Source organism: Lithobates pipiens, unplaced genomic scaffold (genome assembly GCF_037356315.1).
Source record: "Lithobates pipiens isolate NorthernLeopardFrog02 unplaced genomic scaffold, aLitPip1_a1.2 Scaffold_3, whole genome shotgun sequence".
NCBI classification, from domain to species: domain Eukaryota; kingdom Metazoa; phylum Chordata; class Amphibia; order Anura; family Ranidae; genus Lithobates; species Lithobates pipiens.
The window spans coordinates 94,592,277-94,619,225 of NW_027507790.1; the positions used below are offsets into that span (position 1 = coordinate 94,592,277).

The 26,949-nt window shown below is 43.5% G+C and overlaps 1 protein-coding gene across 1 annotated transcript in view; it reads right to left on the reverse strand.

Moving 5' to 3' along the window:
* Positions 1-10,776: 10,776 nt before the first annotated feature.
* FBXO21 (F-box protein 21) overlaps positions 10,777-26,949 on the reverse strand; it is a 77,329-nt gene continuing 61,156 nt past the window's right edge. Inside the window, exons 11-12 of the mRNA XM_077462052.1 lie at positions 23,626-23,783; positions 10,777-19,182 (exon numbers count right to left, since the gene is read on the reverse strand). Of these exons, the coding sequence (XP_077318178.1) occupies positions 18,995-19,182; positions 23,626-23,783 (346 nt within the window). The 3' untranslated portion in view covers positions 10,777-18,994. The remainder of the gene's footprint in view (positions 19,183-23,625; positions 23,784-26,949) is intronic.

Here is a 26,949-nt window from a genome sequence, read left to right on the forward strand (position 1 = left end):
GATCTTGGCAATGCCTGCAGTTATTCCTGAAACAGTGTAAGTGCATACAATCCTGATCAGGTTTTGAAAGGTGGTTACTTCACATTTAAAACAGAAGTGCAGGAATCTAAAATAATAAACAATCTAACTTCCCTTGATGGCTGCAGCATCAAACTGAAGCTGCATCTGATCGTTCAGTTCTCAGGTCCACTCTGGGAGTAGAGTAGTGACTGTCAGGCAACTGGAGGGCTGGGCTGTGGAAGGGGTGGGAGTGGCTAGCTCAGGCTCTCAGCTGCAAGCTGGGAGGCTGAGCCAGCTGATGGTCAGGCATCTGGGTGAATCCCAACATTTTTTCAGGATCCCTGCAGTGCCTGGACTGACTCTGACTTCAGCTGACAGCAGACTTTAGTCTGCTGTCAGCTGAATCTAGGTCAGAGGAGTGCAGAACTAAATGCACTCCTGTGACCCACAAAAGAAGTATGCCCAAAAAGAGTTTTTGCCACACTTCTCCTTAAAAGAGAAGTATAGGAATGTTTTTTTTTTGCAGAATCATACTTAGCTAGGTGGATGCAGCATCGGTCCCCCACCGGCTCTAACACCGAGAACCGAGCAATCAAACACCACAGATCGCTCAGTTCTCTGGGCTCTCTGAGCAGAGAGCTGGTGACTGTCAAGACTATCTGTCCCAAACCCCCCTGAGAGGCTAAGCCAGATGCTGGTCCAGGCATGTGGGCCGATCCCGACCATATGGTTGCGATCTTTCCAGAGCCTGCACCGGCTCTGTGATGTCACCCGACAGCGGGCTTCAGCTGAAAACGGGTCACAGGAATGCAGAACAAACTGCACGCCTGTGACACACAGGAGATGTACAGCCAAACAACACTTCTCCTTTAAAGTAATTCTTCTATAAGCACCTGTCTGGTATTGAATGGCATATTGGTCAGTTTCAATGTGGCATTGGCCACATGCTTAATTAAATACTAACAAATGCCTATGTTTCAGCACAGCTTTCAGCGTATTTATAGAACAGTGGACAGCCAGTAACACACTTGTCACTTAAATTTAAACTGGGAACACTATTTCGCACAGAAATCAATTTTCCCATTTTTTTTCTTTTTATTTGTGTTTTCTCATTATTAAAATCCGGGACTGTTCCAGAAAGATACGTATAGTGTATTTTCAGTGACCACATCATTTCAGCATTTACTTCAATGTATTTCTATTTATTATGGATGTTGCATTTTTACATGCTTGACCTTTTGATTTGTGCTGTATGAAATGTAGAGATTTGTTGATTATTAAATGGCAGGATAGTCACTGCTAGCACTCTACTTCCTGCAGAGCAAATGTTGAGATAAGATATCAGCCACAAAGAGAATACAGTTTTAAAAAAAAAAAAAAAAAACAGGCTTACATTGCGAGATGAAACTGTAAAACCACTTTGTGTCAAGAACCTAGAAACAGAGCATGCATATGGAATTAGGACATATATCTGCCGCCATATTTTTTTACAGCATGCTTGAGAAATGTCTTTTAAAACACTAACACCAATAAATTATATCACGCTGATATCCTTTACATATATAAGTACAAACCCAATTCCAAAAAAGATGGGATGCTGTGTAAAATCTACATAAAAGCAGAATGCAATAATTTGCACATCTCATAAAACCGTATTTTTTTTTAACTGTAAATTTTTATTATGAAATGAAAAGAAAAGTCAGAAGAAAGGTACATAGCCAAACGGGCATACCCTGGCAGTAAACTTGTCAAACAGGTAGGGTACATACAGATACAGGTATGCAGGTATGGTGTATAACACAGTAACACATCAAAATTCTAGCAGGATACTCGGTTCTGAAGGAAGGGGAGGTTTGCAAAGGGGATGAGTGAGGACATATAAGAGTACAAATACAAAAAGGAAAAAAAAAAAAAAGCAGGTATAACCAGAGTTTGATTTACAGATATGGTATAGGCAATAACTGAATGAGGGAGAAAAATCAGACAAGAGAAAAATATACGGGTAAGTTCAGTATATGTACTATGGGTATACTCTTGATTATAGGTAACATCAAGCTTTAGAAGCAGATATAAAATGAATATGATATCCCAGGATGTTCAGTGTAATGGGCTACTCCTGGGGTCCGCTATCCAAAGTTTCCAGGCATACAGGAACTTATCGGTTGTGAGGTTAGCTTTAGCAAAGGCGTATTCGAATCTAAAGTGGGTATTCAGCAATATGAGGACTTGTTTCAGGGACGGGAGTGTACAGATTTCCAATTTTTTGCAATAGCTAGTCGGGCAGCGATAAGGATGTGGGTCAGTAGGGCGTGCAGGTGGTGCGGCCACGAGAGGACAGATAGACCTAGTAGTAAGTCAGTGGGAGAGAGCGGAAAGTTATTTTACAAATCTGGTGTATTAGGTTTTAAATTTTTTTACAGAATGGTTGTATATGGGGACAGCCCCACCAAATATGCAGTAGTGTGCCTCTGTCACCGCAGTTTCTCCAACAGTTAGGTGAGGAAGAGGGAAAAATTTTAGCCAGTCTGGTCGGTGTGTAGTACCAACCGTGGTAAAGTTTCATCAGAGATTCCCAATGTGAGATGCAGTGAGAGAAGCGTGTCGGAGCATTCAGAGCCTTCTGCCAAGTTTCTGGTGGAACTACGTGTTGCAGTTTGGATGACCAGTATGCAGTGCGTGCGGGATCAACTTCTGGGTCTGGTGAAGTGAGTATTCTGTAGATGAGAGAAATGCCTCCCTTTTTTTGAGTTTTATTCCCAAAGAACTGTAGTAGGGGATCCTTGAGTGGGTTCTTGGAGGAAAGAGGGAGATTTGCTAGGATGGACCTGATCCGGAGATATAAGAAGAATGTTGTGGAGGGGACATGATAGTTGTGCTGTAGTTGGGAGAAGGATAGGAGAGTTGTTGAGGAAAATAATGTGTTCACATTAGTAACCCCAGCTGCGACCCAGACCCCTATGGGGAGATCAGGGGAGAATACTTGGAGGGCTTCTAGGGGGACCAGTGGGAGGAGCGCCAGGGAGACATGAGCAGTGTTTTGAAAGTATGTTTGCCATACTCTAAGGGATGCGTTAATTGAGTCAAGTGGGTAACGAGAAGGTTTAAAGCGCAACCAGATAGCTGTCAAAATATTCACTGGATCTGTCATTAAGATAGCAAGTTCTATTTGCTTCCAGGTAGGTTGAAGGTCTGAGGACCACCATGTTTTGAGTTGATCTAGTAAGACAGCTCGGTGATATGCTTTCAGATTAGGGGCCCCCATCCCACCAAAGCGAGTGGGTGTCAGGAGGATATTATTTCTAATTCTTGTTTGTGCTGCCAAATGAAAGCATTAAGTATCCCTTGGAGCTTTTTAAGATGGGCTTGTAGGGGCGGGAGGGGGATGGAACGGAAAAGTAGAGGATATGGGGGAGTAGATACATTTTGGTTTGTGCAATTCTACCTGCCCAGGAAGCCGGTGTAGTCAGTAGGTCTTTGGCGAGGCGGTGAAGTTTGCCCAGTAGAGTTTCAAGATTGGTTCTTACCAGAATGGAGCTGGGGTATGTCAGTTGTATACCTAAGTACGGGAGGAAAGAGTTGGTGGCCCACATTAAAGAGGTCTTCGCTGAAATCTGGGACACGGTGTGTGGGTCTAGGCCAAGATTCAGCATTAAAGATTTGGAATGGTTAACTTTGTACATTGAGACAGCGCTGAAGGAGTCCAACGTGCGTTGAACCTCAGAGAGTGAGGTAAGTGGGTCCGTGAGGGCATTGATAACATCATCGGCGTAGAGGCCAATTTTGTGTTCTGTGTCTGCCACCGTAATGCCTTTAATTTGGGGGTTTTGTCTGATAGTCTGCGCTAAGGGCTCCATTACCAGGGCAAATATCAGTGGGGACAAAGGGCATCCTTGGCGGGTGCCATTGGTGATTTGAAAAGGGTTCGATATTATGCCCGAGGTCCACACACGTGCACTAGGGTGCGTGTAGAGTCCCAGAATGGCTGACAGGAAGGAGCCCGAAAGCCCTACCTTGCGGAGGACTGCCTCCATATAGGGCCAGGAGACTCTATCGAACGCCTTCTCTGCGTCCAGGGAGAGGAAGAGAGAAGGCGTTCGCTTACATTCGACCCATTGAATCAGGTCGATAAACCGTCTGGTTCCATCTGCTGTCTGCCTTCCCGGGACGAAGCCCACTTGATCGCGATGTATTAGGTCTGGGAGAATTACGGCTAGTCGCTGGGCGAGAAGTTTGGCATAAAGTTTGGTGTCTGTGTTGAGGAGTGATATGGGACGGTAGTTCGCTGGGCTATCAGGAGGTTTCCCTGGCTTAGGGATAGTGACTACAAGTGCTTCTAGGGATTCCTTGGGGATCTGTCCAGTGCTCGCAAATTGGTTATAGGTTTTGCAAAGATAGGGTACGATGATGTCAGCATATTTCTTATAGTACTCGTTGGTAATGCCATCTGGGCCCGGGGCTTTATGTAGGGGAAGCTTCTTAATGAGAGAATGGATTTCTTCAGGGAAGAAGGGGGCCGATAAGGAGTCTAGTTGTTCAGGGGTGATCGTAGGGAGCGATATAGACGCTAGGAAATTAGCTATATCGGCTTGGGAAGGTGGGGGGGAGGGGTCGGTGGTGTTGAGGTTATAAAGAGCATGATAGAAGCTGCTAAATTCATTGGCAATATCGAGGGGATTAGTAATTCGTGTTTTATTGGAGGTTGTCAGAAAGGAGATTTTTTTGTGAGAGAGTTGTCGTTTCAGCTGCTTGGCCATAAATGCGGTCGGTTTGTTCGCTGAGGAGTAGGATTGTAGCTTAAGGCGTTTTATGTAGTATTCAAATTTCATGTGAAGGTGTTCACTAAGTTTAGCCCTAAGGTTTTTTAAGTCAGCGGAGATCATGTCCGAAGGGGAGGATTTGTTTATGGCTTCCAAGGTTCGAATCTGCTGGAGCATGGTAACCGTGGTGGCCGCACGAGCCTTTTTTTGTTGCGCACCCAACTTGATAAAAAGGCCGCGTAGGCAGGCTTTATGGGCATTCCAGATGACAGCGTGGTCATCAACGGAATTGTCATTAGATTGGAAGTAGGAGAGAATTTCTGTGTGTATTTGGGAGGCAAGTTTAGGGTCATTAAGGAGGCATGAATTCAATCTCCAGAGAGTGTGCCTGGGTGACTGTGATAGCGGGGCTAGTTTAATAGTGACAGGGGCGTGGTCGGACCACGAGATAATTCCTATACTTGAGTCAGATATTGACTGTAATAAGTGTTTATCTGTGATAATCAGGTCTATTCTGGAGTAGGACTGATGGGGGGGGGAAAAAAAGGTGTAATCTCTTTCTGAGCCGTGCATACATCTCCATGAGTCATAAAGGTCTTCGCGGGCAAGCATAGCTGCTAGGGCAGAGGGTCTATGCTTGGCGTGGGTCCAGTGCGGGGTCAGAGGGACCGTTGAAGTCTCCACACATGATTAACGGTGACGATCTGTAAGGGGCTAGTCTGGCCATAAGGGTGGTAAAGAATTTCTTTTGTGCAACATGAGGAGCATATACATTGACAATGGTTAGAGGACGGGTATTGACTGTGGCCGATAGAATTATATATCTCCCATCTGCATCCTTCTCGAAATGGTGTAGCTCAAAGTCTACCGAGGCGCTGACAGCTACCATCACCCCCCTCTGTTTCCGTGAGGCATTCGCAAAGAAGGTGTGAGGGTAGCGTCTGTTAGAACATTTGGGGGGATCAGTCTGTGTGAAATGAGTCTCTTGAACACAGAGGATGTCAGAGTGGAGATTAGACGCCTCTCTCCAGAGGAGGCTACGCTTAAATGGGGAATTTAGGCCCTTGGCATTAATAGTGGAGATCGTGAGGGCCATGCCTACAGGGAGGACAATGGAAAGGGGAGGCTCAGAAAGAGATTACTGTAGCAAACACAAATGAAGAAAAGGCAATACAGTAAGTATCAAGTGCGTGCTGTGAAAACAGGGTTTGCAAACCTCTAATAGAAAACAGAAAACAAAAACCGGATGAACACAAAACAAGAGATCAGGGATGTTAAGGGATTAAACCGTACGAGTACGGGTATCTGTTCGTGTGCCTAGCACACTCTAATCTGGGGGGTGTAAAGAGGAAGGGTGCACCAACAAACAAACGGTAACGTTGTTCAAGTTCAAAGAAACTAAAGCAGACAGTGGTAATTTCGTATACTTGCAAGGGTCAGTCCGTCCATAACGGGGAGATCCATGTTCGGACCGGGGTGTACCGCGGAACTAGGTTTCGCGTTCTCTTCGCAAAGTAGTATCTTTTCCAGCAGGGAGTGAAGAAAGATGCTCATTAGTGCGGCGGGTGTCTCTCGGGGGCAGCGGGAGGAAACCCCAGTTGGTTAATTTCTTATAGCCATCTTTGGGGTTGAGGATGGGGATTACTTGCTGTTGATAGCTCACCAGAAGTTTCGTGGGGAAGCCCCACCTGTAGGCGATCTTTTTTTGTTGCAGGATGGATGTGACTGGAGAGAAAGTTCTGCGAAGTTCCATCGTGGCTGGGGAGAGGTCTGTGAATAGTTTGACATCGTTGTAGGGAGGAGGTAGAGACTTTGATAATCTGGTAGTGGCAAGGATCTGCTCCTTAATATGAAAGAAATGGATTCGAGCTAGAATGTCTCTGGGGACGTCGTCAGGCAGATGAGTGGGTTTAGAAATTCTGTGGGCCTGGTCAATTAAAATGTCAGTGTTGCTCAGATGAGGCACCAGTGTGGTGAAAAGTTGCTGTAGGTATGGAATAATGTCCGGTGGCTTAACGGATTCCGGAACCCCTCTGAATTTAATATTATTGCGCCTGGCGCGATCTTCCAAGTCCGCCATTTTTAACTTTAGACGATGAATTTCTGCGGAGTGATGGTCATGTGCATCTAAAAGCTCATTGTGAGCTTTGGAGTAGTCTTGCAACGTCTCCTCTATGGTGTCTGTTCTCTCTTCCAGACAATCCACTCTGTCGTGTATCTGGGACATCGAGAATTGCAGTTCTCTGTGGAGATCTGTTTGGAGGGTGAGCAGCATGGTTTTTAACGTGGCTTCAGATACTGGGTTATCTGATACTGGGACTGCCGCAAGAGAGGGGGTTCGGTCTGCATTCTGTCCACCCGCTACAACTGCAGACCAGAGCTGCTTCTTCGCGTGAGGTTCCTTGCCTGGGGATTGTGCAGGGGAAGAGGCCAATCTCTTACCTCTATCAGCGTGAGGTGTGCCCTGCGGCATAGGTGGTGGTGACAGGGTGTCCATCTCGGTCCCTTGGAGAGTGATGCTTTCCCCTTCTGCGTGACGAGGACGCGGTTGCCCATTGGAGCGTTGAGGGCTGGGAGAGGACCTGCGAGAGCTCCCGGAGCCGGCGCCATCTTGTGCCTCCTGCATGGTGGCGGACGTGTAATAATGAGTGAGGCGGCGCGGCGCAGGGGGTTTCTGTCGCTTCTTCGACATGCCCCAGAGTCCGGATGTGTTTCCCAGTCAAGGCGGTATGCCTATTCGGGGTGTATAGTAGCTGTAAGTAGCTCGTCTCCCCGCTATGGAATGGAGGTGATGACTCAGGCAGCCATCTCAGTTAGGGGCTAGCCATGCCCCTGGATTAGTTTGAATTAAGTTTGAATTAAGGCCCACACCCTGCGGAGCTGTGGCAATATGGGCTATGAAGGACAAGGTGTAGCAGGGTGTAGCAAGATGGCCACTAGGTTCCAGTGTAGGCCGAAGCCAGGGCCTTGCTGGGAGAGTTCTGCCAGAGATGAGGTGTGCCTGGTGGAGTTGGATACAGGTGGCAATGACTCAGTTCTTAGGGATCTGTGGGGATGTCCCAGCAGGGTTAGCAGGGTTAGCAGGGTTCTGAGGATGTGGGAAGAGGAGGAGAGACTTGAAGGGGAGCAGGCAGTTAAAAGTTCAGGTTCAGTTCAATTATCCCCACAGGGGACTCACCAGGCCGGATGGATGCGGAGTTGAGGGTCCCAGGAGGTTCCTACATGCGGCGGGTGTAGCGGCTCGGCGGAGGGATGCGTTCGTTCCGGGACGTCCGGATCCGCCGCCGGATAGTTCCGCAGGAAAGTCCGGGGATTCTAGAGGCCTAGTAGGCCGCAAAATGGCGTCCGGCGAGGCGGCCCCCAGCGGCCGAAACGGGCGGAATCCTGCAGTCCCCGGGAGGATGAGGACATCCAAAAGCAGCCCAGCTGGTGGGGATCCGTGTGAGGAACAGGGTGAGGCGGTTTGCGGGCACGTAGGATACTCTGGGGCTGAGGATGGCAATAGATTAGTATAGGCCCGGCGGAGCTGTGCTGAGAAGCGTCCGTCCTCGGTTCCGGCCGGCCACGCCCCCCATAAAACCGTATTTTATTCACAGTAGAAAACATTTAATGTTTAACCGAGAAAATGTACAATTTTAAGTAAAAAATAAGGTCATTTTGAAAATTGATGGCAGCAACAAGTCTCAAAAAAGTTAGGACAGGGCCATGTTTATCAAAGTGTAGCATCCCCTCTACTTTTAACAACACTCTGTAAATGTCTGGGAACTGAGAAGGCCAGTTGCTGGAGTTTTGGGAAAGGAATGTTGTCCCATTCTTGTATGATATAGGATTCCAAGTGTCAAATATTTTCAACTGGTGAAAGGTCTGGACTGCAGGCAGGCCAGTTAAGCACCTGGACTCTTCTACTAAAGCCCCATACACACTATCAGATTATCTGCTGAGTTTTTCCTTCAGATTTACCAAAACCATGTAGTAGAAGGGCCTGCCTGATTGCATACACATTGGAACTCCTAAGGTTTGTCCTCATATTATATGGTTTTGGTAAATCTGAAGGAAAAACTCAGCAGACAATCTGATAGTGTGTATGGGGCTTAAGAAGCCATGCTTTTGCAATAGATGCAGTATGCAGTTTAGCATTGTCCTAAAATATGCAAGGCCTTCCCTAGAAAAGACATTGCCTGGATGGAAGCATATGTTGCTCTAAGGCTGGATTCACACCTATGCATTTTTTGTGCTTTTTGCATTTTGCAGATTTGCACTACAGAACGTGTTCCATAGAAAACAATGTTAAATGGACTGTAGTGCAAATCTGCAAAATGCAAAAAGCACTAAAAATGCATAGGTGTGAATCCAGCCTAAAACCTGGATATATCTTTCTGTATTGATGGTTTCCAGGCGTGCAAGCTACCTGTCAGGAAAGGCGTGTCCGTGCAGCAGGAATTACATGACATACATGCATGCTCACCACGTGTCTGTAACCAACGCTGGCACCAAAGGGGCTATTTAAACGGAGTGCACCAAGGACTCTTTGCTGTTTGGTCTGCAGGTTCTGTGTGTTCTGACCCGTTACCGGTGCTGACCTCTGATCTTGATCTGGCTTGTTCTCAATAATGCTGCCTGCTTGATACCCTGACCCTGGCTTGTTTTGGACTTCTCTTCTGCCTGCTACTCTGCTCATCTGCACGAATGTTACTGACCCAGCCTGCCTTCCTGACCCTACACCTGCTCACCCAGCCTGCCACGGCTCTGATCTGCAAATCGTATCCGGTTCCTGCTCCAGCTGCGATCCCATTCTGTTACAGCTCTGGTTTGCCTAACCATAACCAGCCTGCCTGCACTACTCCCCTTCGTAAAGAAAGTCTAAGGTGCACGGTGTGATGGTACTTTGAATGTTTCCTTACAGCAATAAGGTAAGGGGACACCCATATAATTACCACAAAAGGACCGCACAGGATATCCACCATTTGCAGCACTTTTACACCAAAGCTTTTGTATAAGCACCAGCACTTTATTCTTTGGATTCAAAGTATCATCACACCGTGCACCTTAGAATTTCTTTATGAATGGGAATTTTTATGGACATGTTTTATGTATGATTTTTTGTTCGATGCATTTTTACTCTGTTGTGTATATCTGTGATTGCACGTTGAGACGCCAACACTTTATCATTTGGTTTTAGCACGTGGGTTTACCATCACCAATATTAATTACTACACCTGCACTGGATTTTAGTACACACTACATATACGGAAACATATATATATATATATATATATATAGTTTTATGTATGTTTTTTTATGCTGGTCATGTTAAGCACTTTACTGCACATTGAATAATTGATACTATCTTTGAATTTCAAATATTCACCTACGCTATTCTATTATCTTAAATATTCCTGTCTACTATTAGTGGAGCTATTACTATCAGCTAGATCATTCTCCCTAGTGTCATTTGATTTTAGTCCTTCTGTACAGCGCATCACTAGCTCCATACCTGTGTCTCCGCTTGATTCACCACAGAGCCAGGCTCCATTCCCTGCGAGCACTGCGACGCACGGGGACGGAACACGGCGCCCAATTCAAAAAGTGAAACACACACTATACATACAGTAATGTAATCTGTAAGGTTACAGTGTACTGTATCAAATTATTTAACATCCCTTTTGTCCCTAGTGGTTTGTCCAGTGCCCTGCATGCACTTTTATATTATAAATACTGTTCTTTCTTCCTGGAAACTTGAGATTGTCCATAGCAATTTGTGGTACCAAGCAATTGAACAGGTGTACCTAATGAAGTGGCCAGTGAGTGTATATTGTCATTGAAAACTTTGTGATTTGCTGTGATATGTTGCGGAAGCTCAGCATGGCTCATTAAATTGCATTATCAGCAGATATAGTTACCAGGTACTGCCAGGTATCTTTCTTGCAGAGAAGCATGCTATGAGTATGTGTGAAACAATGTGCAGTATGTTAAAATAATTAACAGAGACCACAAGACAAAAAAAGAATCACAAAGTGGATTAGTTATAGGAAGCAGAGATTGTATAGTGTTTATTATTTATGGACAAATACCAATGTTTATATTTAACATACAAATTGAAATAGCACCTATGCCCGAGACGGCAGAAAGAAGTGACACACAGTTTGGTATTCAATTTTCAGCATCACACAAGCAGTTTTAAATGAAAATTTTTTCTTAAAGTGCAAGTTCACCTTACAGATTTTCTTACACTTATGCCCTGTACACACAGTTGGATTTTCCGATAGAACATGTGTGATAAGACCTTGTTGTCGGAAATTCCGACCGTGTGTAGGCTCCACATTTTCCATAGGAATTTCTGTTAAAAACAAAATTTGAGATCTCATTCTCAAATTTTCCGACAACAAAATCCGTTGTCAGAAATTCTGATCGTGTCTACACAATTCTGACGCACAAAGTTCCATGCATGCTTGGAATCAAGCAGAAGAGCAGCGCTAGCTATTGAACTTGATTTTTCTCGGCCGGTCGTACGTGTTGTACGTCACCACATTCTTGATGTTCAGAATTTCTGAACAACTTTGTGTGACCGTGTGTATGTAAGACAAGTTTGAGCCAACATCCGTCGGAAAAAAATCCCATGGATTTTGTTGTCAGAAAATCCTATCGTGTGTACAGGGCATTACACTTTAAAGTAAATCTGCCATGGAGCTGCCACTAGTGATTTCCTTCCAAAAAATGCTAGATGACTGGCTGTAATGGAGACCCTTCTGGCCATTACTTTCCGAGTCTTTGATCCAGAACAAATACGCAAATCAAGGAAGTAGGGCTGGGGAAAAAATCGATTTAAATCTTGAATCGAGTTGAGAGGTCAAATCTATAAAAAATTTAAGCAAATCGATTTTTTTTTCACCACCGCGCCAGTGCTGAGGTGCTGCGGGCAGGAGCTTTTAGGCGAAGCCATGGCTTCGGGCTAATCTGTGAGGCCGGACGCCGCGGACTAGGCCGAACCCGCCGCCTCACCCAAAAACTCCTGCCTGCACCTCCCCAGGACCGGTGCTGGCACCGCGCCGGTCCTGAGGAGCTGCGGGCAGGAGATTTTAGGCAAGGCCACGGCTTCGGCCTAGTCCGTGAGGCCAGACGCCGTGGACTAGGTCGAAGCCGCAGCCTCACCTAAAAACTCCTGCCCGCAGCTCCTCAGGACCGGAACAGTGTCCATAAAAAAAACAAAAAAACAAAAAACAAACTCGATTCGAATCGTGAACCGAGTTTATTTTTTAAAAATCACAGATTTTTTTTTTTTTTTTAAAGAAAATTGCCCAGCTCTACTTATCTGCATAGTTTTTTCCCCCAGATCAGTGATACAAGTATTTGAGCCAAAATGGTCAGCATGACAGTTAGCATTTCATAGCAAAGGCAACTTCCACCAATCACCCATGAAAGTCTTCTTTTAGTAGAACTCAAGCCCAAAAAATCTTTTTTCTAAGTTCAATAGAATTTGTAAAGGTTGGAACCTGTTAGTTTTTGTTATCTGTGATCCGACTGATAATATTTCCCTTAATTCCTCTCCTTTTAAAGTGGTTGTAAACCCTTACAGATCACTTTTTGCTACAGGTAAGCCTATAATATGGATTACCTGTAGCTACCCGGGATATCTCCTAAAACTGGTTTAGGAGATATCCCCCTGTACGTGCCGTTGCTCCAGTGAGTGTGCCGTTACCGCGCGCATGCGTGGGAGTGACGTCATCGCGGCTCCGGCCAATCACAGCATCGTAGCCGTGATACCCGCAAGTAACCCTCGGGAGTGATGTCAGCCACGGTGTACGGGCATCACAGTGAGGGCTTTGATCTCAGGTGAGTATTATATAATGAGCTAGCATGCTATGCCTACTAGCTCAATATGCCTTTGTCTTGCAGGTGTCAGTATTCTTTTTTTTTTTTCAAGTGGGTTTACACCCACTTTAACAACACTAAAAGGACAGTGAGGGGAAATGTTGCCAAATAGAAAACAAACAGCAATAAAACACTGATTGAGGTTTTTCTCCACCCTCTAAGCCCTTCTACACATGGTCGGATATTCCGACAACAAAATCCGTCGGATTTTGTCCGAAACTGGTGTTGCATACACACGGTCGGACAAAGTTATTGGAAAATCCAATAGTTTGGAACGTGATGACGTTCGTTCATTACGACGGGACTATGTTCAGGCTAGTAGCCAATAGCTTTGGTCTCGCAATTTGATCTGAACAAAATTCTCTACAAACGGATCATGTTGTCGGAAAATTTATAGCCCAGCTCTAAAACTTTGTCGGTCGGATATTCCGATGGAAACAGTCCGATGTAGCCCACATATGGTCGGACTATCCGACAACACGGTCCGATCGGACATTTTCCGACGGAATGTCTGACAGTGTGTACAAGGGCTTAAAGAAAAAAAAAAAAATAAAAAAAAAAAAAAAAAAAAAGGATAGCCTATTCAATTTCAAAATCCTATCTATATTCCACTAAACAAAAAACAGGTTTACCTGCCAGAAGAACATTTTGAATTGTACTTGTATGACATGCAACAAGGATATGGTGAGAATGCGCTTTCAAGGTAAAGTTTCCTACAGGACAGTGAGAGTACTGTTGTTGTTTCTGTGAATTTTTTTGCTGTTAAATGTGTAAACAAAATCCTATTCGGTTTATAACAAAATACTGGTCATTGATAAACAGATAATGTATATACAAGTTTTTATTTTCCATTTTCTTCAAAGGTGCATGAACTGGTCTGTGTATGCAGGCCCTTGATATCACATAACTGTGACCCTGGGCTTGCACTAAACGGAATACTATAAAGAGTGTTTTTTGCATGTCAGATTTACGATCTATAGAACTCATATTAAGAATGTGTTGCCACTGCAGCAGCATATTAGCCTTTGGTACAGAAGGGTCCATATCAAAGCATCATTGTGACTTCACATTATTTGACATAATCAAAAAAGAGTAATGCCGTGTACACGCGACCGGACTCTCTGGCAGACTAGGTCCGATGGTCTTCCTGACGGACTTTCGGCATTAACGGACTTGGCCACACACAATCACACCAAAGTCTGACGGATTCGAACGTGATGACGTACGACCGGACTAGAATAAGGAAATTCATAGCCAGTAGCCAATAGCTGCCCTACGAAGGTTTTTGTCCATCAGACTAGCATACAGACAAACTGATTTTTCGACTGGACTCAAGTCTGTCGGAAAGATTTGAAACATGTTCTAAATCCAAGTCTGATTTTTCTACAGCGATTCGTTCCGTTGGACCTTTGCTGTCAAAAAGTTTGGTTGTGTGTACACGGCTTAAGAGCCTTAAAATATGGAGGGCTTAACCACTTCAGTCCCGGAAGATTTTACCCCCTTCCTGACCAGAGTACTTTTTGCGATTCAGCACTGCGCCGATTTAATGGACAACTATGTGGTCGTGCGACATTGTACCCAAACAAAATTGATGTCCTTTCTTTCCCCCACAAACAGAGCTTTCTTTTGGTGGTATTTGATCAGCTGTGCGATTTTTCTTTTTTGCGCTAAAAACAAAAATAGAGCGACAATTTTGAAAAAAAAAAGCTATATTTTTTACTTTTTGCTATAATAAATATCCCCCAAAAATATATAAAAAAATAGTTTATTCCTCAGTTTAGGCCGATGTGTATTCTTCTACATATTTTTGGTTTAAAGAAAAAAAAAAAATCGAAATAAGCGTATATTAATTGGTTTGCGCAAAAGTTATAGCATCTACAAAATAGGGGATAGTTTTATGGCATTTTTATTATCTTTTTTTTCTTTTATTAGTAATGGCAGTGATCTGCGATTTTTATCGTGACTGCGACATTATGGACTATTGTCATTTATACAGCGATCAGTGCTATAAAAATGCAATGATTACTGTGCAAATGACACTGGCAGGTAAGGCGTTAAACAATAGGGGGCGATGAAGGGGTTAAGTGTGTCCTAGAAAGTGATTCTAACTGTGGGGGGGGGGGGGGGCTTCCACTCACATGACAGCAATCACTGCTCCCGATGACACCGATTTCACACTGGGGCGGTGCGGGTGCCAGCGGTAAAACAGCACTATTTTTAGTGCCACTTTACCAACGTTTTAGCAGCAGTATTTGGCCACTAGCGGGGCGGTTTTACCCCCTGCTAGCGGCCAAGAAAGGGTTAAAGCCACCGCAAAGCGCTGCTGCAGCGGTGCTTTGCCGCCCGTATAGCCATGCTGCCCCATTCATTTCAATGGGCAGGAGCGGTATACACATCGTTCCTTCACCGCTCCAAAGATGCTGCTAGCATGGGCATCCGCTGAACTTTTTTCAGGGGGGTGGCCTCATTTTAAGGTCATGTATTGCAATTTGCAATACAAAAAGATGTACACAGTAGTGTCATGGCACAGGTACATGGCACAGGTACTGCTGTTACCTGTGGTTCTTCAGCGATAGGCCCAGGACAGGCACTGGCAGCCAGGCAGTGTATTCTCTGCCATTTCAGCCACTGCACGCCACACACCTGTGACCTGTGGGAGGAGCCGGCGCCGCGCCGGCTGGATCGGCATAGGCACAACTTATATTTAAACAGGCAGAGGCAGGCTGAGGCAGCAGCCAATCATGGAACAGCTGGGTCACGGTGATGTTAAGCAGAGGCCCGAGTGGCAGAGCCAATCCGATGCTCGGGCCAGGGGTGAGGAGGGAGGGACAGATGTGTAGTCAGAAAAGACTGAGAGCAGCCCAAGCCCCCAGGTCAGCAGCAGACTTTGAAAAAAAAAAAAAAAAGTCCAAGGCTGCCGCGGAGGTGGCCATTGCAACACAGGGGGCAAGTGTCTTCACTCTGACTTCAACACTTACGATTCCTGGGGGGGGGGGGCAATTGACACCCCCCTTGCCCTATGGTGCGGACACCCAGGGCTGCTAGCAGGACTCTGGCTTTCACACTGGAGTGTGAGGAGCAGCTCTTTCAGGGCACTTTGCTGGTGCTATTTTTAGCGTCATAGCATCTGCAAAGCGTCCCAGTGTGAAAGAGGTCTAAAAATAACAAACATGTTATACTTACCTGCTCTGTTGCAGTGGATTTGCACAGAACAGCCCAGATCCTCCTCTTCTGGGGTCCCTCTTTGCTGCTCCTGGCCCTTCCCTCCTGCCGAGTGCTCCTACAGCAAGCAGCTTGCTAGGGGGGCCTAGCCGAGTCACAGCTCCCTGTGTCCATTCAGACACGGAGCCCCGGCACCGCCACCCCCCCTCATCTAATTGGCTGAATGACTTTGATTGACAGCAGTGGGAGCCAATGGCGCAGCTACTTTGTCTCAGCCAATCAGGAAGAGCGCCTTGGATGGCCGAGGCACTCGTGGACATTGCTGGATAGAGAGGGGGTTCAGGTTTAAGTATTAGCATGTGCCAGAGGGTGGCTGGTGTACACAGGTATTTTTTATCTTAATGCATAATATGCATTAAGATAAAAAACATTCTGCCTTTACAACCCCTTTAACTGATACATGACATGGAGTTTAATATCATAGATTCTTAAATCATGGCTTACCATGAGGTCAGTGAAGGGAAAAAAAACTAACTTTAAAAGCTACTAATAAAAATACTCTGTGCGGACCATTTTAGTTCAGACCAACAGAACAAAATTTAAAAAGCAAATAAAATGAATGTTTACAAGCTTTTCACTTTTTAACAAGGAGAATTATATGAACTATATCACTTATGCTGGATACACACTTCAATAAATAATCAATTGATTTATTTTTCCATTCAACCTCTTGTGACAGGATTAATCTATAGTCGACAACCCATTCGATTGATAGGAATTAATTTTACACAGAAGATGCAATCATAAGTTATTGTCCACATCTGTGTTCCCCATGCAACCTCATAATCCAATTGATCGAAATTTGATCAATTTCATGAAGTGTTGGCGATGAATGCCCTGGCAGATCGACTTAGTTTGATTGAATTCAATCTAAATTTAGTCTAAATACAAATCAGAAGGGATGTTATTGTTATTTGATGATTTTTGGTAAATCACACATCAATTAAATTATAAAATCAAAGAATGTATGGCCACCATAAGTCTGCAAGTTAGTGTAAAAGCAAGAACTCAAATTTTTAATGCTAAAATAAAAAAGGTAGATACCTGTTCCCAGAATTTTGTACAATTAAATTGTATATATGGTCCAAGTCTTAAATCGCCCATGTGTGGAACATTGTTGCAAGATTGAAAAAAACACAACAACAATTTGGCACAAGTGCACAGCAACCTCTTCTATAAGCATGGAATGCCATTGAAAGCAACAGAGAAGCTTGTATTATTGCCATATGACTTATTCCATGTTTCTGATGGACTGATGTTACACCATTGGCTACAGGGAGCTCGCCTGATAAGCACCAAACAGTGGATGTTTGTGCCAAATGAAAAGATCTAAATGCTCAACCACTGGAAGCATGTGGAACACCTTCTGATTTCAAGTCTTTAACTAACATGCTTTGAGGATGGAGTGTAATCTTCTATAGGATACATACACACCACATATGATTAAATCTCCCCCCACCTAATAACCTGTGTATTGCCACTGTCAACACTTGCATATGTCAGCCTGTTAATGACTGTACTCTTGTTCATTTTGCTGCTAGGTCCTCTGGTGTGTATTTATACAAGGCAAGAGGAGCAGTTTCACTGGCTGTATCAGACAATATGACTCAACCCTTATACTATTATTACTCAAAGAGGAAGGATGGAGGAAGAACTGTCAACTGATAGCAATTAACAAATGATCTACAGTGGAAGGAAGAGTCCAAAGAGTAAGAAAGATAAGGCATGACGAAAAAAAGTCTAAAATAAGAAAACACAAAAGTAAAACTATGGTCTCCCATTATAAAAATACATGCTGCAGTAATTTTAGTTGAAGTTCAGGCATCTATCTTGGAGGAGGTTGAGAGGCGGGGGCGATGACGTCACGATCTCCACCTCGTTCAATCAAAACTTTGTTCCATTTCAGCATCCAACATGGCAAATCATGCAATGCTTGTCTGAGACAACATATATGAAAAAAATATATATATTATCACTTAGAAGTGTAAAAATAAAATAAAATTATATATATGATGTGAGCGGGAATACAATACAAGTTGCCTAAAGCTGGACCCACATGTGGAGGTATGATCATACATCCTACCTTCACTTGACATGTACATCCACTGTTTAGTGCCTGTTGAGAAAATTCCTCATTGATGCAGTAATCTGCAGCATTGGGGTGTGTCCAATCATGTGAACTTTATCAGCCAAAATGGACAAATGAATCAACCGGACAAAATGCCAGCTCCCATACATTGTTAATCTCTTGGGGTCTACTGCAGCAATCATTTAGATTTTATACTTTTATATATATGTATGGAACTGTTATACAACTACCTTAAAAACATTTGTTTCAAGCAACAACTTTATCCAGTGTATAGCCACCAGAGCACAAAGTATAAAATTATCCAGTCAAATCTCCAATATCTAAGCTACAACTGAAATTCATCCAATTTTACAAACACTTTCTGTGCAGCCGAGTACATCTTACTCTTTTTACATGCCAACAGGAAGGTGGCGGCCAACTGCAAAGCATTTCACTCGCCTTAATCAGAGTGAATGCAAGATACTGCCCCCACCCTTGGATTAAAAACCAGATGTGTTTGGTAAACTATTGAAGATTTTACACGTATTTCAGTAATCCCAACTACTCCGATGTGTTAGCTTTTGTTTTAAATGTATTGGTTCCTTCAAGAAGACGCTCGATAAAAATAAATAAGTATAAACTCTACAATCTACTAATAACCATAAATTAGGCTGGATCTGAAAACTGTACTATAGATCAGTGCAATATAGAGCAATTATCTCATAGTAACATGACTTGCCGGTGAAGATGTTAAAATACAAGTATTCAAATACCTAATAAAGCAAGGTACAAAAAACAATTGCTGTTGCTTCATTGTAGGCATATAGGAGGTAATTAAATAACACTGAAAATTTCAGTTGATCATGAAACATACAGATCATGAAGGAGTAATGTATCGTTAAACTACTTTATCTTATATTACATAACTATTCAGCATGCTAAGTAAGGGCATGTTCAAAAGGCTATTTGACTAACAAACCAGGTGGGACCTTGTGTTCCTATACAGGGAGAACCATTCCTATAAAAGTAACCTCGTCTAATAAAGATCTAATAAAAAGCTATATTTTAGAGACAGAAATCATGGTTCCGGGGGTGAAGAATCTGGCTGGCCCTCCACGCTCTGCTTGCCAATCCACTCGGCATCTTCTGGGTACTGAAGCTGCAGCTCTTTTTTTGTAACGTAGTGATTTCCTGCAAACTCTGAGAAGTAAAGATCTATATCCGGATGTGAGATTTCTGTAGGAGATGGATGTGGTTCAAGGTCCTCTGCAACAAATGCAAAAAGAAATCAGTACCAAAGTATCACTGAATTTAAAGTACATGCAACACCAAAACCTTTTTTTTTTTTTTTTTTTTTTTAGTTTAGTATATAGTGAAACGTAGAAGAGTGACGGTAGAAAAAGACCAAGTGGTTCATCGAGTCTGCCCCTCACAATAGACATATGTTTGTTCCAAGCATGTTTAAATTCACCTACTGTTGACTGAATCACTACCTTTGTTTAAAGTCTGTACTAAGCATCAACTGTTTTTTTTATATATTAATATTTATATATATATATCTTGTCCCCATTTTCTTGGTCTAGTTTCAAATGGAAAATACTGCCCTCCTATATCTTTCACTTCTTTACTCAAGACTGGGATATATGAAATTACTGAAGTCTTTCCTGAGGTGTTTCATTTATCAGCCCTTTCACTATTTTTGTTGCCCATCTCTGGACTTCATCATCTTTTTGAAAATGGGGTTTGGACACAGTGTTTAAATAAGGTCTAACTAAATGTCTCTAAAGGGGTATCAGGACCTCTTTCCTCCTGCTGGTGATGCCTCTAGCGAGAAATAAAGATCTATATACAGAAGATTGCACATTTTGCATTTACTTGAAATAGGTACCCCCCAATTCTTTTCCCACTGTAGTTCTGGTCCATTTCCCCCCCTAAATGCATTATTTTGCATTTAGGAACTTTGAATTGCATTTTCCTTTGCGTGGACTGATCTTCCAGCACCAACCTTCCAAACAGTAGGGAGCTTCCTCTGACAAAGTCTTGTGGGGATGAAATGCGTAAGTGGAGTTTTTGCTAGGACGTCATCATGCGGTGTTGGTAATCCCAGCTACCTTTAGGGGTCCTCCTCTCATTTCCCAGTGGTTAATGCTCTGTGGTGGATAATGGCTCCTCTATAATGGTATAAGGGTCCTCTCACACTCACCCATTGAGCGTAGGAGGAAAGAAGGGGAATGCCCAAATAGTGTAGTAATGTTTAGGTAAAAATATATTGGTAAAAGCTAGCAATAAAAACACTCACATGTAACTAAATGGGACATTGCATATCATCCACGAGCAGCAAGCTCATACTCCCACGTCACTTCTGGTGTGCCTGTCAATCAATCCCGATGCGTATCATCACAATCACGTGACTTCCTCCCCTGATGATTGTGAGGATACGTGCCGGGATTGATTGACAGGCACACCGGAAGTGAAGCGGGAGTACGAGCTCGTTGCTCTCGGATGATATGCAGTGTCCCACTGTGTTACATGTGAGTGTAAGACTGAAGCACTTTTATTCACCCTTAACATTTTAATATTCTTAGGACCTCTTTAGAGACTTATTCGATGTTTTCACATTTTTATCCAAACCATATTCAAGTTTTACGTATGCATTAGTTTTGGTATTTTCATCATTTATATGAGCACTGATTGAATATTCATTTGTATATTATGTGTTAATTCTTTTGCCAGTGCAGATTATCTTCCACACACCCTTGTGAGGAGTCTACATACTTGAATAATTTGAGTTACTTATCTGTGTTTTTGTGCTGTCACCGGATTGACTTTATTTGTGATTAGAACACACCCTTTATGAGTCAACCCTTCCAGTTTACAATAGCGCATCACCATTCATTACTTATATATATATCTTTGGTCACAGATTCACCTATCGGTGTTTGCAGCAGTTGTTTTGGTTTTATCATCATTTCCAGTGATAGTGCGGGAGCATCTCGTTCATAGAATTAAGAGTTGTTGTATGCACCCCTGCAGCTTACGGGTTATTGGATACTGGTTTCAGATGTTTGATGAGCAGATGAAATTTTTTTTTCATGCGAGTGTTTTTAATCTTATGTAAAGTTTTTAATAAAAGATATGTAAAGTATTATGAGGTTTTTGTTCTCCTTCTGGGCTCAAATTGGAGTGCTGGGTTTAAAGCTGTATAACAGATTAACCCTTATGGTTAACAAGCCTATCTGATCGCCCGTAATCTAAGCCCTTGTACACACGGTCGGACATTCCGACGGAAAATGTCCGATCGGACCATGTTGTCGGATAATCCGACGGTGTGTGGGCTCCATCAGACTGTTTCCATCTGAATAACCGACAGACAACGTTTTTTATAGCTGGGCTATAAAACTTTCCGACAACATAATCTGATCGGACTTTGTCCGATTGGGTGTAGAGAATTATGATCGGACAAAGTGCCACGCATGCTCAGATCAAATTCCTAGACCAAAGCTATTGGCTACTAGCCTGAACGTAGTCCCGTCGTAATGAAATAACGTCATCACGTTCTGAACGATCGGATTTTCCGACAACTTTGTCCGACCATGTGTATGCAACAGTTTTGGACAAAATCAACGGATTTAGTTGTCAGAATGTCCGACCGTGTGTACAAGGGCTAAGAGATTATCTGGGAACCAGATATCAAACACCAGCCAATGGGATGGGATTTGTGCAAAAATCGGCCGATTACCTCTCTTCCTCACTCTCCACTGACAGTTTCACACACTGAGCGGCTCAGTATGTGAAACTGATTTGCAACTGAATGCAGAGAGAGGAGCTGTCAGAATTCAGCTTGATGTCAAGGGTGGGCAGGACCTGGGGGTGGATGGGACCCAGATATCAAACACCAGCCAATGGGATGGGATCTGGGCGGGCTGCTACGTGTATGTTGCCCAACCCACTTTCTTAAGCAGCCCAATCATTGGCTGGTATTTGATATCTGCAGGGCCCTACCCCCCCCCCAGCCCCCCCCCCCACCCCCGACATCACGCTGAACAGCTGGTCTCTGCATTCAGTTACATATAGTGTAATTGAAACTGACAAATCAGCTCAGTGCGAAACTTGCCAGTTCCAACCAGTGCCACCTGCCAGTGCCAACCAATTCCAATCAGTGCGTCATGCCATGCCAACTGCCAGTGCCAATCAGTGGCAACCAGTGGCATTTGCCAAAAAAGAAAAATCAGCTTAAAATATCGGCATCATATATATCGGCCATCGGCCGGCCCGATTTCTAAATATCGGCATCGGCCAGAGAAAAACCCAACCCATATCGGTCGACCTCTAGTAAATATCCCTTGTAACAGAAAAAACGCATGACAGAACCTCTTAAATATGAGATCTGGGGTCAAAAATACCTCAGATCCCATATTTACACCAAAATGCAAAAAAAGAAGAAATAAAATGCAAAAAAAAAAAAAAAAAATTCTCCTTTAAGAGTTATAGGCGGAAGTGACGTTTGACGTCACTTATGCCCTCCCATGCCATGGAGCCGAGCAGGGGCCATCTTCCCCTCAGTCGGAAGCTAGGCATCCACAGGAGAGGACGCAATCATCTCAGACGCTACCGGCGGGCTCCACAGGCTAGTTGCTGCCATAACCCCGGTATTTAGCATCAAAGTATCGATGTATGGGTACGGCAATTTGCATGAAGTGGTTAAGATAATAAACCTTCTGTTGTGCAGCAGCCACCCAAATACCTGAGCCCCATCTCTCTCCAGCAATGTCCATGAGTGTCTCGACCATTTGGGACTCTCCCTCCTGATTGGCTGAGATACAGCAGCGGCGCCATTGGCTTCCTCTGCTGTCAAGCAAACTCAGTTAGCCAATCACGAGAGAGGGGGTGGGGTCGAACTGCAGCTCTGTGTCCTAATGGATACACGGAGCTGCAGCTAGGCTCAGGTGCCCCCATAGCAAGCTGCTAGCTGTGGGGGCCACTCAACAGGAGGGAGGGGCCCGGAGAGTCAGCCAGGGACCTGAGAAGAGGAGGATCCGGGCTGCTCTGTGCAAAACCACTAAGTGTAACAAGTTTGTTATTTTAGGAGAAAAAAAACAAGACTTTACAATCACTTTAAGTTAGCCAAAAAAGGTATTACTAACACCAAATAGGGACTTTAGTTGTGGTTGCACGTTGCCAGGATAAATGAACTCCCGTGTGCACATGCAGGAGTCATGTCACTGGAGGCCAGCCAATCAAGGTGGGCAATGCACCAAACTCAGAAGACTGGGCGAAGATGTCAGTGCCGGAGGGGGAGCTTGCAGACGTTGCATCTCTGAAGCAGACATACAACTAAGCCCAGATGGGTAAAACGTGTTAGAGAGGTGGTACTTAGGTGGAAGTGTGCAGTATGTGCTGTCCTACCAAATACATTTTGTTGGAGGAAGTGATGTTATTGATGTGTGGCCTATTGTCTGATACTAGACGTTTACACAGAGCAGGAGGAAAGGATTGAACTAGAGCTTGGGAGCACGGAGATTCAGCGCTATAATCTAACTAGAGTTAGAAGCAAGTTTAGTTCCACTTTAAAGGTAACCTTTCGTAGGCTCTCCAGGTGACACAAAAAAGATGTTGTATTAGGTATTTACTTGGCATAAAAAAACTTTTTTCGGGTTTCCTTTTTTTAAAGAAATGTTTTGCCAATAAAGCAATTTCTTTTTCACCCACCTTGAGCAACATAATTACAAGTACCATCTTCAAGAAGCACACTATAAAATGGCTGCGTTATTCCTTTTGAGAGGTGGTAGAGATCCAAGTTTTCCATCCAATCTGGTGGCATCATACACAAAGGATCCCAGCTGAAGATCACACAACTATAATCATATCTGTAAAAACGAGAAAAGGGCTGGCAATTCAGAAGAGTGAAGAGAGAGAGAGGTGTACGTGAAAATAAATTAAATAAAACAGTTACTGGGGAATACAAGATTTGATACATTACATGTAACATGTAACAGAAAATAGAAACACCATAATATAAAGGAAGGTTTCAAATGCCTCACACTTTAAAAAAAAAAAAAAAAACAGCCCTATCTCAATGACAGAATAGTAAAAAAATAAATAAATAAATAAATAAGAGGAGGGTGTGCTGGCTAATCATAGGCTGAATGATGCATTTGAAACATAGTAAGTGAAAAAGAACATACAAAGTATATTATGTTCAACAAGCAGTCCAACTGGGGGGGGGGGGGGGGGGGGGTTAACAGGCCCGCAAAAAAAAGAAAAAAAAAAAAAACACACAATTGGGGTCTGTCTGCAGCTCAAAGGGCGACCTGAAGCACTTATGCCCAAAGTTGGCATCAGAGGGGGCCTGAACATCTACCTGGAAAAACTGAGAGAATGTGTGAGCAGAAGATCAGGTGGCATTCTTGCTAATCTGGGAAACAGTTTCTTGATGCTGAAAAGTACTCAAAGATCTAGTAGAGTATGGCTTTACAGGAAATGGTGGAACCTGATCCTTCAAGAAGAAATGTTGAAATGAGAAACAGGTTCCTCTTTATGGGGAACGATATATGGTAAGTGCTAAAAGTCCAAACTACATCCAGAAATAGGAGATTTCCTTCTGATGAATTGGAGCCAGACAGAGGGATAGAAGGATGGTGTCCTTGTAAAGGTGAAAGGTCAAAAACTACCTCAGAAAGAAAGGAAGTTCTGGGCCTCAAAACCACCTTTTTCCATGTATAAGACCAAAAGGGCTTTTTGCGAGATAAGACCACTCGGAAGTTGACCTTGTAAAGTGAAAAGAGGAATACTACTGATTGGCAGTTTTTTGAGTGCCATGAGAACCAGATTCCCAAGGAGTCATAGGGGAACCACATAGGAGATTTAAAGAACTCCAGGCAGATATATTGTGAATTGTAGTATAAATATTTTTTTTTAAAGTTGTTTATCTCATGTCCAGATCATTGCTGTGGACTGTAAAAATTGTTCTTTTACAAATACTCAAAAGTATACCCAGTGCTGTACTTCTGGCACTGCAGCTATCTACAGAGAAGAGATAGTGTAATTAATGCACCCCGTCCTTTACCCTTGTTTATTCACAGAATAAAGAGAAGCCTCCGGGGGAAAAAAACATTTCCCCAGGTGCTGCCATCTAATGAAATCTGCCATGACTGGGATGTAAATGGTGGACAAGACTAGAACATGAAGTTCTGCCCAGCACAGGATCCGCTCTACCTCCTTGCCATTACAAGACTCTCGGTTCCTCCCTAATCGCTGATGTACGCCACCACTGTGGCAGTGTCTACCTGAATTTAGATCAGACGATCCTCAAGTTGAGATATCCAAGGCTTCAAGGACAGTCAGGTTGCCTACAGTTCCAGAATGCTGAACAGGAGACAAGATTCCTCCGACATCAAAATATCCTGCACCATCAAGGTGATCAGGACCACTCCGCAGCCTGACAAGCTATAATGCGTTGTGAAGATCTAAGAGATTGGAAAGAAAGACTTGCCAAATTTAGAGCTGGATTCCTGAGTCACCAAACTAGAAAAAAAATGCCTGGTCCTCATGCTTTGATTGATCCATCCAAGGACTGAACTGACATGTTTCACAATGACAGGATATTATAGACATCTAGAGTGAAACTAGGCAAATGGGACTGCCTCAAAAGAGGCCATCATAAGCCTCAAGACCTTTATGCAGAAGCAAAGAGTCAAACCATTCCGGGACTGAAGATTTTAAGTCTGGGGGTGGAGAATTTGAAGTATCTCCTGCCTCCTTGAGTCTTCAGAATAATGGATGTTCCAAGTGATTAATTAGTTCCAGCGCTGACTTCTAAAGATTCAGGACCCAGTCATACCTCTGCAGTGTCTGGATGGTTGGGACTGTGTTATCTGTCAAAACCCGGGGTGACTGTTCCCTCAACAGGAGGTCACCCACATATCCCACAATGGGGATGGACAATACCACATGAATAACTGAGGTGTAGATCATAGGCCAAATGGCAGGGTCAAAAGCTGGAAGTGCTGCAGCAAACCAGAGGAATCATGATGCACTGGAACAATGGAGACAGAGCGTAGAGGTGTGGCAAAATGCATTTGACCTGTGGGGCATAGAAAATAAAATAAAGACACTTTTCAAAAACCTTGGAAAAAAAAAAAAAGGTAAAACACCACCTTGTGTTGTAAATACCACTCCTACTGCTCATACAGGACAGACACAAAACCCCCCTACCAAAAAACAATTTTTTCTGTGTTGCCTGGTGTAAACGAGCCCTTGTAAAGTCCTCAAATGGTTTCAGGGTCCTTCTGGTCTTTATAAAGCATGACTACCAATAGCAAGTACACCTGAAAAGTCTTGGGAACCCTAAAGGAGCTTAGTCTGGGAATAGCAATGGCAGAAGTTACAGGCTGATCCTCAAGCTTTAAGGTGCTGTGCACCATATCAACAAGAGACAAGATGGTCTCTAAGTTTTTGGGAGCAATAGCAAAGTCTTGCTACACTTCAAGCATAGAGTTGTCCATTACATAGAGGTCCAGTCAAAAGCTATACTTAAGTGTGTTTGAAGGCGGCGCTGGGAGCCAATCAAACAAGTGTAGAGGAGGGACAGATTAAGAAGATCCCTCCAGAAAAAAATCTAGTTAGGACTTGTGAGGTATCACAGGTTTTTCACAATAAAAAACCTGTGGTTCCTCAAATGGCCTAACCCGTTTTTTGTAGAGGGATCTTGGTAATGTGTGCTTGATTATTAGAGGACGTGGAAACTATTAATAGAGACATTTAATAAAACCACTATCCCATTTTTTCTTTTTTGTTAGAGAAGGGACATCTGACAACAGATGGGCCATGGTAAGCCTATGTGTGATGTCACTGCATAAGCATTGACTATATAAGGAGGATTCTTATGCGTTGCCAGAAAAGGATAAGGTAAAAAGATAATGCGGCTGCAGACACCAAAAAGAGTCCCTACCCTAAGAAAAATTAATAAATAAATAGAACAAGTGCTGTGCTGCTCAATCCCTAAGTATCAATGTTAAACAACCACCTACCAGA